At 41.7% G+C, this 14,116-nt stretch overlaps 1 protein-coding gene across 2 annotated transcripts in view; it reads right to left on the bottom strand.

Annotated features, from left to right (window-relative positions):
* GLRA2 (glycine receptor alpha 2) overlaps positions 1–14,116 on the bottom strand; it is a 167,524-nt gene that overhangs the window by 110,268 nt on the left and 43,140 nt on the right. For both annotated transcript variants that reach the window (XM_054974106.1, XM_054974107.1), the window contains exon 5: positions 689–771. In XM_054974106.1, the coding sequence (XP_054830081.1) occupies positions 689–771 (83 nt within the window). The remainder of the gene's footprint in view (positions 1–688; positions 772–14,116) is intronic.

Below are 14,116 nucleotides of genomic sequence, written 5' to 3'. Positions count from 1 at the left end.
TCTCTTCACTCACTTCAACTATTATTCTGCAGATGTTATGTGGCATTCCGTTCACCTTGAGTGGCTGCCAGCCACACATCTCAGGATCACACATGCAATTGCTGTATCATCTGAGCGCCCAATACACATGATAAGGCAATTGTGCAAATCTGGAATGTGTGGCTGGCGGGCTCCCACTCCATGTAAACAGAACTTGATAGAACATTTGCAGAGGGCTGACTGTATAAATAAGACAGAGAACATGCAATTCGCTTAATATGAACAGATAAGTAAGCTGCCTGATACTGAATCTGATTGTGGTTCTCTCTAGCTTTGTACTCTCTGCTCTGAGTGGTTCTTTCCTGGCTCTGCTTCCTGAAGTCCTTTTAACTGGAGATGCTGGGCATTTCCTTCTTGTATGTCTAACATGCATCCGGTGCATTTTCTGGATATGCTTCTGAAGTGACAAAGCATTAAAAATATAAAACAACAAAGAAGATTCAACCCTGAATATTATGAATGAAATGCTAGTGTTTTAACATGGAGCTATGGCTAGAGCCCAATGCTGTTCAAAGTCAAGAACTAGAAAACCTGATGTTTGAAAATTATTGACAGCCACCACCAAATGTGAGATAAGCTGTTTAAATGTTGCTAAATTCAGGTCATTTTTAAAAAGTTCATAGATAAAAAAGAGCTACTGATTACTTACAACTCTCTAGTTGCATTGTGCATGTTTGTACATCCATGGGGAAGTTCTTCAGGTCCATGGGACAAGATAAGGTCAGTGTTAGCCTAAAGGTATACAAAAAGATTGCACTATATTTAGTATACATGGAATTATAGACAAAAAGGGGCAAACAGGCTGTTATTAAACAACAAAGATCAATTGCTCTTTTATCTTCTCATATTGGTAGAGAAACAAGGTCAGTATGGCAGATATTGCTTATCTTAGTTGACTTTTTTCTAAAAATGCAAATGCTGTAGAATTTCATAGAAGAAGTACCTACTTCCAAAGTACTCCTCATTTAAAAAAAAATGTGTTCGATGTATAGATTTATGCAAATTACTTCCCAACTGCATAATGATGGGGTGTTTTTTTGGTTTTGGTTTGTACTATGCAAATTATATTTCCATGGGATCAAGCCCCATGCACATTTTCAACAGCCCTATCCTTACTCTTTCTCTTTCTTATCTTAGACACATACAGTCAAGTACACTAAGCTAACCTTAGAACATGGACAATCTAATACAAATGGAATTTTAGAAGTACATTAAAGGGGATTGGAGTTAAACCAAATCTGAACCCGGATCAAAAACTGGATGGAATTTACATTTTTTTAATAATCCAGAACAGAAGCCATTGTTATCTCAAAATCTCTGCTAAATCAAAACCCATTAAGGTTTACATATCATAATGGCTCACCTTATATGGTACTATACAAAGGTGGTTAGAAAATGAAAATCCTCAGATTTTAATGAATGCAAAAAGGCTGAGAATGCAGTACATGTTTTATATGCAAAGACTATGATTCAGCAATAATTAATTTGTCTGGTGGTCTAAACTATGTTTGTTTGTCTGGTTTACCTAGTTGCTCATATAGCAATAGATGTGGTAAATCAAGGAAGCTCAGTTTGAAAATATTCTAAGTAAACATGGTTTTTGTTATTTACATTCAGTGAACTTTTTATTCTGAAAGACATTGAGCTGTGATTTAGAAATTATGCTGGAATAAATTCTGTTAGTCTGTAAGGTTCTACTGTACTAAAAGAAAACAAGGCAGTTAAAATTTATTTAAATATGATGTGGTTAATGTATAACCATCACCCAATGTTGAACTGATCTTTATTTAATTCTTCTCATATTTTTGCAGTATGTAAGTCAGAGGCATGACATCCTCAAGTCACATTTGCAACAGGAAGCCATAAATCAGTGGTACTACAAAACTAGCATCTTTCTTTAGGCCCATATTTATGAGACAATTGAACAAGGGTACATGTTCTCCTCTTCCTCTTCATGAGGTCTGGCCTTTCAAAGGTAATGCATCGAAAAGGTTCCACAGTCTACAAGGAATATGCTTATCTGAAACATCCAAGCCCTTTGGAGAAAACTGGGCAGTAAATGCTGTGAAATAGCAGTGCAGCTCTAAGAACCCTTCCTTGGAAATAAGCCTTGAATGGCAGGTCTGACCTGTGGATGTTGCTGCCATTTTAAAGTGATTTAAAGTGTGATTTGAATTGTGGAGGCCAAAATTTGATTGGGCTTGCAGCATGGTGGGCTGAGGCACTCTTGTCCCCCCTGCACATTTTCAAGTACCAAAACAGCCAATGCAAGTTGGCATTTCAGCACTTGAAAAGGCACTAGGGGTGGGCAAACAAAAGCATGTCATCCGCCATGCAGTGGGCCCAATCAGGATTGAGCTCTCACAGCTGTTTCAAATCCCTTTAAAATAGTGGCAGCAGCCACACATCAGACCTGTTGGTTTCATCATATCTAGTTTGACCCTAAGTAGGCTTGCTTAGGATTGTTCAGTAAATTTACTTGGCCCAACTTAGATGAAGTATTCTCACATTTATAATGTTAGAATGCATTGACAACATTGGAAGAGCAATAAATGCAGACTAGGGTTGCCAGCCTCCAGGTAGTGGCTGGAGATCTCCCGGAATTACAACTGGTCTCCAGGCCACAGAGATCAGTTCACCTGGAGAAAATGGCTACTTTGGGGGGTGGACTCTATGGAATTATGCAATGCCAAGGTCCTTTCCCTCCCGAAACCCCACTTTCTCCAGGTTTCTCCAGGTTTCACCCCCCAGATCTCCAGGAATTTCCCAACTTGGAGCTGGCAACCCTATTGCAGACTCATTTTCAAATCTCCTGATCAGTGGATTGTTCTCCTTTGGCATGGATAAATGTAGCCAGATCAAGGAAGGAATGAAGCTGGAGAGCCAGCTGACGCTGACCAAAGGTACGACATGCCACAAAAGAGGTGTGATCCTCCACTTGTAACACAGATAGGGATAAATTTAGTCATTAGTAAAGTCAAATGACTTAACTCGCTGTTTTTTCTAGTGACATGACAATGTGCACTGGATGAGCTTGGCCTTACCCTGCTTGGCTACCTGGCTTGGCCTGGCATCTCCTGCTTGGGGCTGGCCAGGTAGGCTCTCCCTCACTCCGGGGAGGGGGCAAGGCAGGCTGTGGAAAGAGCCCTTTTCCAAGTCCATCCCCCCTCACCTGTGGGAAAAGGTTTAAACAATCATTTCCTTATGCAGCTGCTCTGATCAAATCTGGATCTTCCAAGTTGTTTTAAACCACAGACCTTCCACTTCACATCTGATTTGGCCCTGAACAGGCAGAAATCTGGTCCACTGATAGAAAGCCTCATTTGCAAGTGTCCTGAGATGAGGGAGGGGGTTGCAGCCCCAAACACCCTAAGACCACTTCACTTATTGTTTGAGACATACTACAGTCAGACAAAATTGTGACATATGACAGATATTCTATCACATGTGGGTGGCCCACCCACTCCCCAAATGTGTTCACAACAGTCCAAAAAAAATTGCAAAGGAAGTAAGATTCTCACTGGCTTTTGGAGACATAGATGTATAATTTTATAATGGTATATTTTGCATAGTTTGGTTCATTCATTTCACTTCTAAGGTTACATCTGTGTGTAATTGGATACTGTCCTACCACAATCATTATCCAAACAGAAAAATGCAGGACGTGAATGAATATATTCGTGCAATATACAATGGTGCTTGGATTCTGTTTACTATACAGACAAACCTACTATGTTTATTTGATTTGCAAAAGAATCCCTTGCCCTTATACCCCAAAATGGAGACACCAGGCAAAATGCATACATAGTGTTTATGGTTTAGCATAATAAAGCTGTGACCCAATGAATATCAAAGGCACCCATTCTCCCACTCTGAAGCAAAACCTTCTGTACCACATATTTGTTCAGCCTTTCCTTGAAAACCTACAGGGAAAGAAATTCCACAGATTCCCTAAAGTAGTTTGTTCCAGTGCTCAGTTAACTACTAGACATGTTTTTAAATGAGTTGGGTCCAGATTTTTCAGACCCATCTTTCTTTCCCTACAGCAGCACAGCAGCTGCAGGGAACAAATTTTAAAAGCACCACAGGGGCTTAATCTGGATTAGGACCATGGTGTGGGAAAGAGAGGCTTCTGCTTTTCCCAGGGAACCTAAATGGTCCTGGCATTCTGTATTTGCCATGTGCTGTGCCATGTGCCCCTTTCTTGTCATAGTCCCAACTGTTCCCCCCTCTTCTGTATGACATATGCTTGACTGTATGAATACTGACTTCCTACCTGCTTTTATCTCCTGTTTCTGTAGATCTGAAGTAGATTTCTTCTTATCCTCATAAGATTTTGCCCCTTTGTAGCTCTCCAATGAAACTTTTAAAACTTGTACATTTGGAGTGGGACACCCACCCAGAATGCAGGACACCTTTACAAAATACATCTTTGACTAATGAGCAAAGCACTACTGTTACTATTCAAGTCTGTTGCAATGCAGTGCTATAAAGGAATATTTTACATAGTATATAGATCACCATAGGCCACAACCTGTACATACCAGATGCAGCTACTGCTCCATAGGGTTCTTGTGTACACAGATGCATGCTTTGGCCTCTATCCAGTAAGCATTTTCCAAAATCCTATTAGCACTGATGATTTCCATAAGGAAGAGTCTGCCAATTTTTAAAATCTTCCTATCCAAGAATAACACTTTTCACATACAAAATTATATATAGGCTTTGCCAATATTTCTACCATTTTTAATTAAATATGGCATGCTCATTTTTGATAGAGATGATGCAAGGCGGATTTAAAGCACAAGCATTTTGAGTTCAGAAGGCAAGCTGTTATTTTCATTAATTCGTTTTTGCTGTTTTACAATAAGAGATGTGATTTAAAACACTGCAAGTACCATTTACAAAGCAAAGAATACCACTGGTAAATGTGTGAAGCTCAGCTAGTTTTTAAGATCTCCTTTCATGAAGGCAAACCTAAGAAAGACACAGGATCCATGTATAAATCAAATCCCTGCATGGTAGCCAGGTTTGTCAGCTGCAATCAAAACAACATAATCTTGCAACATCTTAAGGTTGAATTTATTGCGGCATAAGCTTTCATGAGCCAGAGTCCACTTCATTGGATACAATGAGCTGTTATCTTCAGTAGGCAGAGATATACATACCCAAAGTTACAAACAAGAAAAGGGCTGGAGAGAGGACCCTTACAAAGAGAGGCCAGAAGGTCAGTTTCCTTAGTATGTTACATAACATTGCAGAACTCAGATGAGAATAAGATGCAGTCAACAATAGGAAACAAATCAATCAGATTTGATTAATGAGAAAAAGAGAAAGAATCTGAACAGTGTACATAAAGCTATGAGGGCCCTTTACTTCTATAGTTAGCTTACCAGCCCAGTCCCTACTGAGTCCATGCCTAATAGTATAAACTGCACATGAATTTCAACTCGGCAGCTTTTTCCCTGGAGCCTCCTTCTGAAACTCTTCTGGTAAAGTGCTACAACTTTTAAGTCTGTTACTGAATATCCAGGGAGGTCGAATTACTCCACCACTCATTTCTGAGAGTTTTCATTTTTAATTTTTGAGTGATGTCCATTTATTCTTTTGCGCAGAGACTGTCCAGTTCGGTCAATGTAAATAGCAGAAGGATACTGCAGGCACATGATCAAGTCAGAGCTCGCGCAGATGAACAAATCCTTGATGGTATACTTGATACATTATGAATTGGTTACCATTGGGCAATTCATTATTTTTTTTAAAAAAATCGTAGTGGTTCTTGCACTTTTCCATTTTCTTTTAAGTATTGCAGTTTGAGCCCCTAGGGCTCCTCTATTTACTGTGTCCAAATTGAAAAAGCCCTTTATGCAGGGGAGCTACACTTCATGGGGGAAAACAGCAAAGATTCCTTCCAAGACACGACTGATGGCAGGTCTCAGGGGACAAACACATGATTCTTTCTCCAAACTATTCCCACTAAGACCTGGGGATCTTAATAAGTGATTTTGAGCCACTGACTCAGCATGAGTACAGCAGTTCATCAGATCAGGCCACTATCAGTTGATCTACACATGCACCTTCATCTCTTGATAGCTGAAACGTCAAATGACTAGCATGTGTAAATGAGCCAACTAATGTTTTGCCTTATAAATAGTTTGCATTTCGTTTCTGCCTGTTAATGTGGGGTTTTTGAACATTTGTTACTGTGGTTTGAAATTCAGACTTCTGGAATAAGGAGGAGGGGGGGCTGAATGGATGAGTGGAGTATGATGTAATTGGATGGTAGCTGCACCCTTGGAGTGAGCTGCAGTTTTGGTCAGAGTGCTAAAAAAAGTGTTCAGTCTAGTTCAGTGAGTCTGTGTGGAAGTCTGAGTGTTCTGCTTCATGGACGAACACAACATAAGTGGCAACAGAGGGAAAGTTTAGTCTGCCAGGAGAGAGTCCATCAAAATGTCTAGTTTAGTCAGCCTCTGTAGAAGTTTGAGTGATGAGCGGAGAGAGTTAATCTGTGAGTGAAGAACTGAGGGAAATAAATTTTTGTGACTGACTCTGTTTATTATTTCTGTAGAAAATTAATCTTTGTTACTGGCTCTGTGAATAAACATTTAAGGGTCTATATACCTAATTTGAAACCACCAAGCTTATGATCCTATTCTGAAATTAATACACTTATCCAGGGCTTTTTTGGGGGGAAAAGAGGTGGTGGAACTCAGTGGAAGAACTCAAGACCGCACAATGACATCACTTTGGGTCAGCTGGAACAAGGGGGGAGTTTTTTAAAGTTTAAATTGCCCTTGGAGAAAATGGTCACATGGCCGGTGGCCCCGCCCCCTGATCTCCAGACAGAGGGGAGTTTAGATTGCCCTCCACGCCACTTGGTGGTGTGGAGGGCAATCTAATCTCCCCTCTGTCTGGAGATCAGGGAATGGAGCCACCCGCTATGTGACCATTTTTAAGAGGTGCTGGAACTCTGTTCCACTGCGTTCCCACTGAAAAAAAGCCCTGCATTTATCAATACCCTGCAACCACCATGCGTTATGTACTTAAAAATAAATCCTGTTTCTAGTTAAGCAATATATAGGTCACACAAAGGGGGCAAAACACCACAAGTAGTGTTAGAGATGGAATTAAAACCTCAAAAGGAAGGTGTTCTTGAGGTAAAAAGCCTGGGTAAAGTATAGAACACCTGAAGCTCGGGGTGGGGGTGGGGGTGGGGATGTTGATTGTGAATAGGACCCTCCTGAGGTAAAGTAAGAAGATGCTGTAATAAAGATCCAAGGCAGGTTAAATAGAAATGTTACAAGTCATCATACAGATATAACACCATAGGCAGGATTTTCATTTTGGCTCTTGGAACTTACTTTTTAAAGGAATCAGTTCATAGACATTAGGGGTTAGTTTATACATTCTCACATGCATCTTCATAACATTCTAGCAACTGTGATAAGTTGCAAATATAACACCTCCGGGAACTTTTATATCACTTGAAATACATAGTTTTCCCATAGAGTAAATTGATATTTTTAACTAAGAGTCATCAGGAATATAGAGACAAAATATATTATGGACACATTAAGCCATATATATTTATATATATATTTTTCCCTGCCTTTATCCCCAGTAAGAACTCAAAGCATCTTAAAACATTGTAGGTTCGACTGAGAGAGAGTGAGTGACCCAAGGTCATCCAGTGAGCTTCCATGGTAGAGGTGGGATTCAAACCTGGTACTTCCAGATCCTAGTCCAGGCCAGTGTTAAACTAGGATCTGCAAGCACCAGGCTCAAAGTCCCACTCTGCCATAGAAGCTTGCTGAGTGATGTTGGGCCAGTCACGCACTCTCAACCTAACTTACTTCACAGGGTTGTTGTGAGGAAAAAATGAAGAAAAGGAGAATGTTCTAAGCCAATCTGGGTCACACTGAGGAGAATAGTGGAAAATAAATGAAGTTAGTTAACTGTCACCACTACACAATGCTGGTTCTCATCAGATGGAAACCTTGATGGCTGGCAATTGAACTGACTTCATAGCAAGTATGATTATACAAAAGTGTTAGTGATGGTGCTAGGTCTGTGGCTTTCCATCAGTCACTGAATGATAAACATGTACATGTGAATCTGGCCCAAGGATTCAAAGTGATGAAAATAATTCTGTAAACCACTCTTATGATACCTAGAAAAACTGCAATCTCCTTTTAAGGTATTCACCATGAATTAGCATTTTATGTATCTTCCACATTCTTTGAGTCTGTCCTTCATTAGTCTTGGAAACTATTTCAAGCCTTAGTGGAAAGCTTTATATTTTAAAAAATAATTCCAAAGAACAAGGAACTTCATATAATTTTGCCTGAGGATTATTACACCATTTTTCTTGTCCTGGGATTTTTTTTAAAAAAGGAGGGTGGGTCTCCTGGAAAAACATGATCTGATGTTCTTTCTAAAAAAAGAAAGTGTCATCAATGCATAACTGAAAGGAGGGAGAAACACATACAAAGGAGGCATTTTGCATAGCAAAGAATGACTTTCAGTCATGATAATGACCTCTGCCCTCTCATTTTGCTAATCTCTGCCATGATAAAGCAGTATAACTAGGGAAAGCCAAATCCTCTTAAAGCCCAACATTAGATTATAAAATATTACAGACTTCCAATTGAAGCATGGGGGGGGGGGGAAACAACAACCCAGAGCCACGACTATATTGCAGATCTAAGGAATATTATCTAGAGCTCTCTACAAAGCAAGTAGTGCTGGCAATCTCCAATGATATGCATTGATATCCAGTTTTCTTAGAAAAATCCCCTGGAATGACCAGAAACTAAGCAAAAGCATTCATTGCAATGGGGCTTACCAAAGAGAATTTGCTGATAGATTGAGCCCACTGTTATTTTAACATAAGGTACAGAAAGGCACAAGGTTTAGCTCTCATTGCCTTTCTGTCCCATTTTTGTTTACAAGTAACCCTTCCCCTACAGGCAGGCTCATGCCATTACATGAAGACCATGTACAGCTGTCCCTTAGGGTTATTCACTTTTAAAAGGTTATCTTTTTCCTGTGGCTAATAACATTAAAGACTCTCATAACCATGATTAGAGAAATCTCCAATGTGCATTAGAAAATCTCAACGAAAGCTTCAGTGTGCTTTTCCAGGAATGCCTTAATCGTGCAAATGCCAACCCAAGGAAGAAAACAAATTCCCTTGGTGTCTGAACTAGCATCCTAATAGTGAATTTAAGGAGCCATAGGGATGAATGTATGTGTGGCTCTTCTGCTCTCATATATTTAAACCAGCAGGGAAGCCCTAGCTCTTTTCTGGATTAGATTGGATAGCTCTTAGAGTAAAATCTTTCTGGCCAGAGATGCCAATAGGGATGCTTCATGCTGAATCTCCATAGGGATGTATTTCTGCTCAATAAAATACAACTAGAGATAATATGCTTTTGATTCAACACGAAACATTATTTATGCTTACTCTGTTTCAGGTTAACTTTCATTCGAGCTTCTCAGTTTTGCAAATCTAATATGACATCCTGAAATATTACTTTTGCATCATGGACAAATGTCAAGAAAATTATCCACTCTGTTTTCCAGATAGCACCCAGCTGCATTGTTGCCTCGAGTAAGATATGTCTGATGTCACTCAAGCATACAGAAGCATTCTGTTTCTTTCTGAGTGTAAACAGGTGATAACAACACTTGTTAAGTGACAGCATGTTTATTGTGTGCAATGGCAAGTTGCTAGTTCTAGACTCTTCTTTCTACATTCTTATATCTTGTTCTGCTGTTGAGATTTGCCAGTAAAACATTATCATATCCAGTAAATATTATGCCATTAGGTTGCTTTGCTTCTCCTGAAGGTAAGCTAACAATAGGTCAATAAGTTATTACTGCAAAAAGAATTTCCCGTTACAGAAAATAGCCAAAAATATATTAAAATATTGTAATTATTTCACACTCTAAAAAAACTATATGGTTTTAAGGTTCAACGATATGTGGGACATTTCCAGCCCTGACTTTAGAAACTGAATTAAGAGAACTTTAAAAATTATTCATAAGAATAATTTTTACATATAATGTATAGAGCTTTTACCTATCTTGATTAGAGATGGAAATGGCAATAAAGGGGAAAAGGGGGGGGGGTTGTTTCACTTCCACATAAATAGTACAACAGAAGAAAAAGAAGTGAGAGAGGCACAGTTGTAACAGTACTTGTAATTTACATATATTTCACAGTTTTACAAATACAAAATCCACAATCGCTACAATATTAGCGTTCAGAATCCCAGTCAGAATCAATCTTTCACCACAGTGGGTAAGTATATGGTTCACAAAGATTCAAGCTGTAGCATGATACGTTGTAGGCACTCGGAGCAAGTGGCTATACCAAAGCAACAGCAATACCATTCAGAGTTCCAGTTGAAATCAATCCTAGACCACAATGGGTAAATATACAATTCAAGTTGTGGCGTAACGCGTTGTCAAAAGGACAACGCTCAGAGCAGGTGAGTGGTAAAGTAGATAGATGGCAACGAGTACGAGCCGGCAGTCTTTCTTCGCTCGTTTCAGACCAAAATGTCTTTCTTCAGGCCACCATGTATCAAGAGGAAAATTAATTCAATTCGATCGCCATACCGCATTAGTAGCTCCATGATAATTTATGGAGCTACTAATGCGGTATGGCGATCGAATTGAATTAATTTTCCTCTTGATACATGGTGGCCTGAAGAAAGACATTTTGGTCTGAAACGAGCGAAGAAAGACTGCCGGCTCGTACTCGTTGCCATCTATCTACTTTACCACTCACCTGCTCTGAGCGTTGTCCTTTTGACAACGCGTTACGCCACAACTTGAATTGTATATTTACCCATTGTGGTCTAGGATTGATTTCAACTGGAACTCTGAATGGTATTGCTGTTGCTTTGGTATAGCCACTTGCTCCGAGTGCCTACAACGTATCATGCTACAGCTTGAATCTTTGTGAACCATATACTTACCCACTGTGGAGAAAGATTGATTCTGACTGGGATTCTGAACGCTAATATTGTAGCGATTGTGGATTTTGTATTTGTAAAACTGTGAAATATATGTAAATTACGAGTACTGTTACAACTGTGCCCCTCTCACTTCTTTTTCTTCTGTTGTACTAGAGATGGAAATGAACAGCAATACGAACAAAAAAAAGCCACAAACAGCCCAATCTGCTGTTTGCGAACAAGCTGTTTGTGAGGCCCCATTCTAAACAAACAGGTGGTTGTTGCAAGCCTAGTTCATTGCTGTTCGTCAAGCCAGACAGTCTGGCACGTGCAATCAATTTCCTTGGCAACTTAGGCAGGGATTGTCTGAACTCTGTCTGAACTCCTGCTGTTGCCCTGGAAATCCCAATCTAAGCCCAAATTAGCATGATAGGCAGGTCTTCCTTTCAAGTGTGGAGCTCCAAATTTGTTACAAGGAAGCAAAGAACAGGGGGGAGGGGAGCTCCTAGCTCTGGCTTATTTTACAGACAGTGGGGAGGGGTTAGAGACAGTTGCTGTTGGCATTTTGATAGAGAGAGTGCATTGGAGCTTGAATTTTCTTTGTGTGTGGTGGGATAGGGATCTACCTCTTCAAGTTCCAGGGCTGCTGCCAGGCTCTGGGCCAAGTCATTATTTATTATTGGTACCTTTCCTGCTGCCTGCTCAGGTAAGGTTTCTGGGAGTGGTGCGGTAGGGATCTACCCCTTCAAGTTCCAGAGCTGCTGACAGGCTCTGGGGCCAAGCTATTATTTATTATTGGTACCTTTCCTGGTGCCTGCTCAGGTCAGGGTCGAATCCACATTCACCCATTACCCGCATGTTTATCGGATATCTTCCGTTTGCCTCCAATCCGTGATTTTTTTCTCTTCGTTCACATCCCTGCTTCCAATTCGCCTTTCTCGCACGTCCCTCTGGTCACACGACCGCTCGAAAACTGCTTTTTTGGGCGGGACCTTTTTTCCCCGCCCATTTTTTAAAAATTTTTTTGAGCTCACTTTTCCGTTATTTCGATCTTGTGTTATAAAGAAACATCATTGAAGATAATGATGCCTCTCTTTCCCCCACTGACAGCACTGATGGCTCTTCCGTTTCTTTTTTGGACATTTTGAAGCATGCGGGAAGCTTTCGTGGGCATTTCCTATGCAGGACAGTTCAGTGCTCGAATTTTACTGAAGTTTCACAAAGCCAAGCTTTGGGCGGGTTCAGGCCGGTCAGTCACTTTGGATGAAGAGGCTGGTTTGAAAGGTGGTTTGAAAGGTGCAGTTTGAAAGGCTGGTTTGAAAGGTGCGGGTTGCATGTCTGTGCGAGTGGAGCATGCCGAGACGCCACCCAGCCGTCCGCTCCCCCTTCCCCCCTCTCCAAGACTGGAGCGGCAGCGCCTGCGGGGTCAAGCCGGCTTGGTGGCCAGAGGGCCGTTTACCCCAAGGGGGGAAGGCTGTGCCCCCTCCCCTCCCGCGGACCGCCGCGCTGATGGGCGACCTCGCAGGGGCAGGCGCCCCGCGAGCTGGGCCTCTGCGTGGCGAGCGCCTGAGCCGGAGTGCCCACAGTGGAGAGGGCGCCTCGCAGCGCAGCGCATCCTCGCCCCCCGGCAGCGCAGCACTGGCTCACTGCAGAGAGAGGCTTGGAGGGACGCGGCTGTCTCCTCGGCTGGCATCCCCGGCCCGCCGCCGCTTCTCTCGGCAGCAGTTTTTAAAATCCCTGTTCGTCTTCAGCCCCCCTCCGCGGATGTGCCAGCCCACGGGCCAAGCCACCTTTGCTGTCCCGGCAGCCCCCGCAAGCCCTGCCGTTCGGCTCAGCCGGGGATGCCTCGGCCAGTCCCTTCTCCGCTCTGAGCTGGGAGCCTCCAGCTGCGCCCGGGCTTCGACTCGGTCTGCCGGGCACCTTCTTGACCCCGGTGGGAGAGGAGGCGAGCGATTAGCCCGCCGGCTTCCCAGCGCCTCCAGCCCCGCCGCTGGGGCGGCCCTCAGCAGCGACTGTTTTCTTTATTTTGAATGATTGAGTCACTGTAATTTCGATATTACAGTAATATAAAATAAAAAAATAAAAAACAGTTAAAAAGGAAGTTTTGCGAGTCCGTTCTGATGATGGATTCACCCCAAAATGATTTTTCAAACTACCAGATTTGATTCAGAAACAGCATAATCAATAAATCCAATGCTATGAAGTCAAAAACAGTCTTTTGCAGACTACGGAGCACTTGCAAGTTGAATCAGCCAATAGGAACTCTCGGAACGGCCGGAGAGACAGGAAGGGGGGGTGGTTTTTAAAAAAACCGCCTAAATTGCGCATTGGACTGTTCACGGCCACCGTGAAACTCCCGTTGAAAAACTGTGACCACATATTCGGGAGAAATGCGAATGAAATGCGTCTGTTTAATGAGGTAATGTGACCGGCACTCAAGATTGCGGGGAGAATGCGGGGAAAACGCGGAAAAAAAGAAGTAATGTGGATTTGGCCCAGGTTTCTGGGAGTGGTGCAGTAGGGATCTTGACCAAACTTGGATGATGGCTGGAGGAGAGCCTGCTGGCCCCACGAACAGCCAACCATGAACATGTTTGTGAACAGGGCCATGTTCATGGTTGTTTGTGAGCCCCTGTTTATGGATGGCAACGAACAACGAATATCATGTTTGTTTGCTTTTCTGTTTGTGCCCATCTCTGATCATGATGCTATTTGTATTTGCTTAGTAAGCCACACTAAATTCAAAGACTTACTTCCTGTTCAGTGCACATAGTTTGCAATCATAATGTGCTAACAGTCCAATCCTATGCATGTTGACCCAAAAGTTGTACAATGAGGCTTACTTTCAAGTAAGTGTACATTAGAATTGCCATTTCAACCTTATTACATTTATCCTCATAATATCATCCTGTATAGATAGCTATGTACATTTTACATTGGGGGAACTGAAGCAGAGGGAGATTTGATTTAGGCTACTTCTCTCTCTTTAGAGGGAGACAATATTATAAGAAGCATGACAATGCGTGTCCTTTTCCTATATTCAGGAATGAACAAAGGATTACTTGCCCTATCTTATACCATACATGGGCCTGATTACATTATCAGTCATG

Source organism: Eublepharis macularius, chromosome 3, assembly GCF_028583425.1.
Source record: "Eublepharis macularius isolate TG4126 chromosome 3, MPM_Emac_v1.0, whole genome shotgun sequence".
Classification (NCBI taxonomy): Eukaryota; Metazoa; Chordata; class Lepidosauria; order Squamata; family Eublepharidae; genus Eublepharis; species Eublepharis macularius.
Note: the sequence above shows the minus strand (reverse complement) of the source record. Positions and strands in the feature narration are given on the sequence as shown.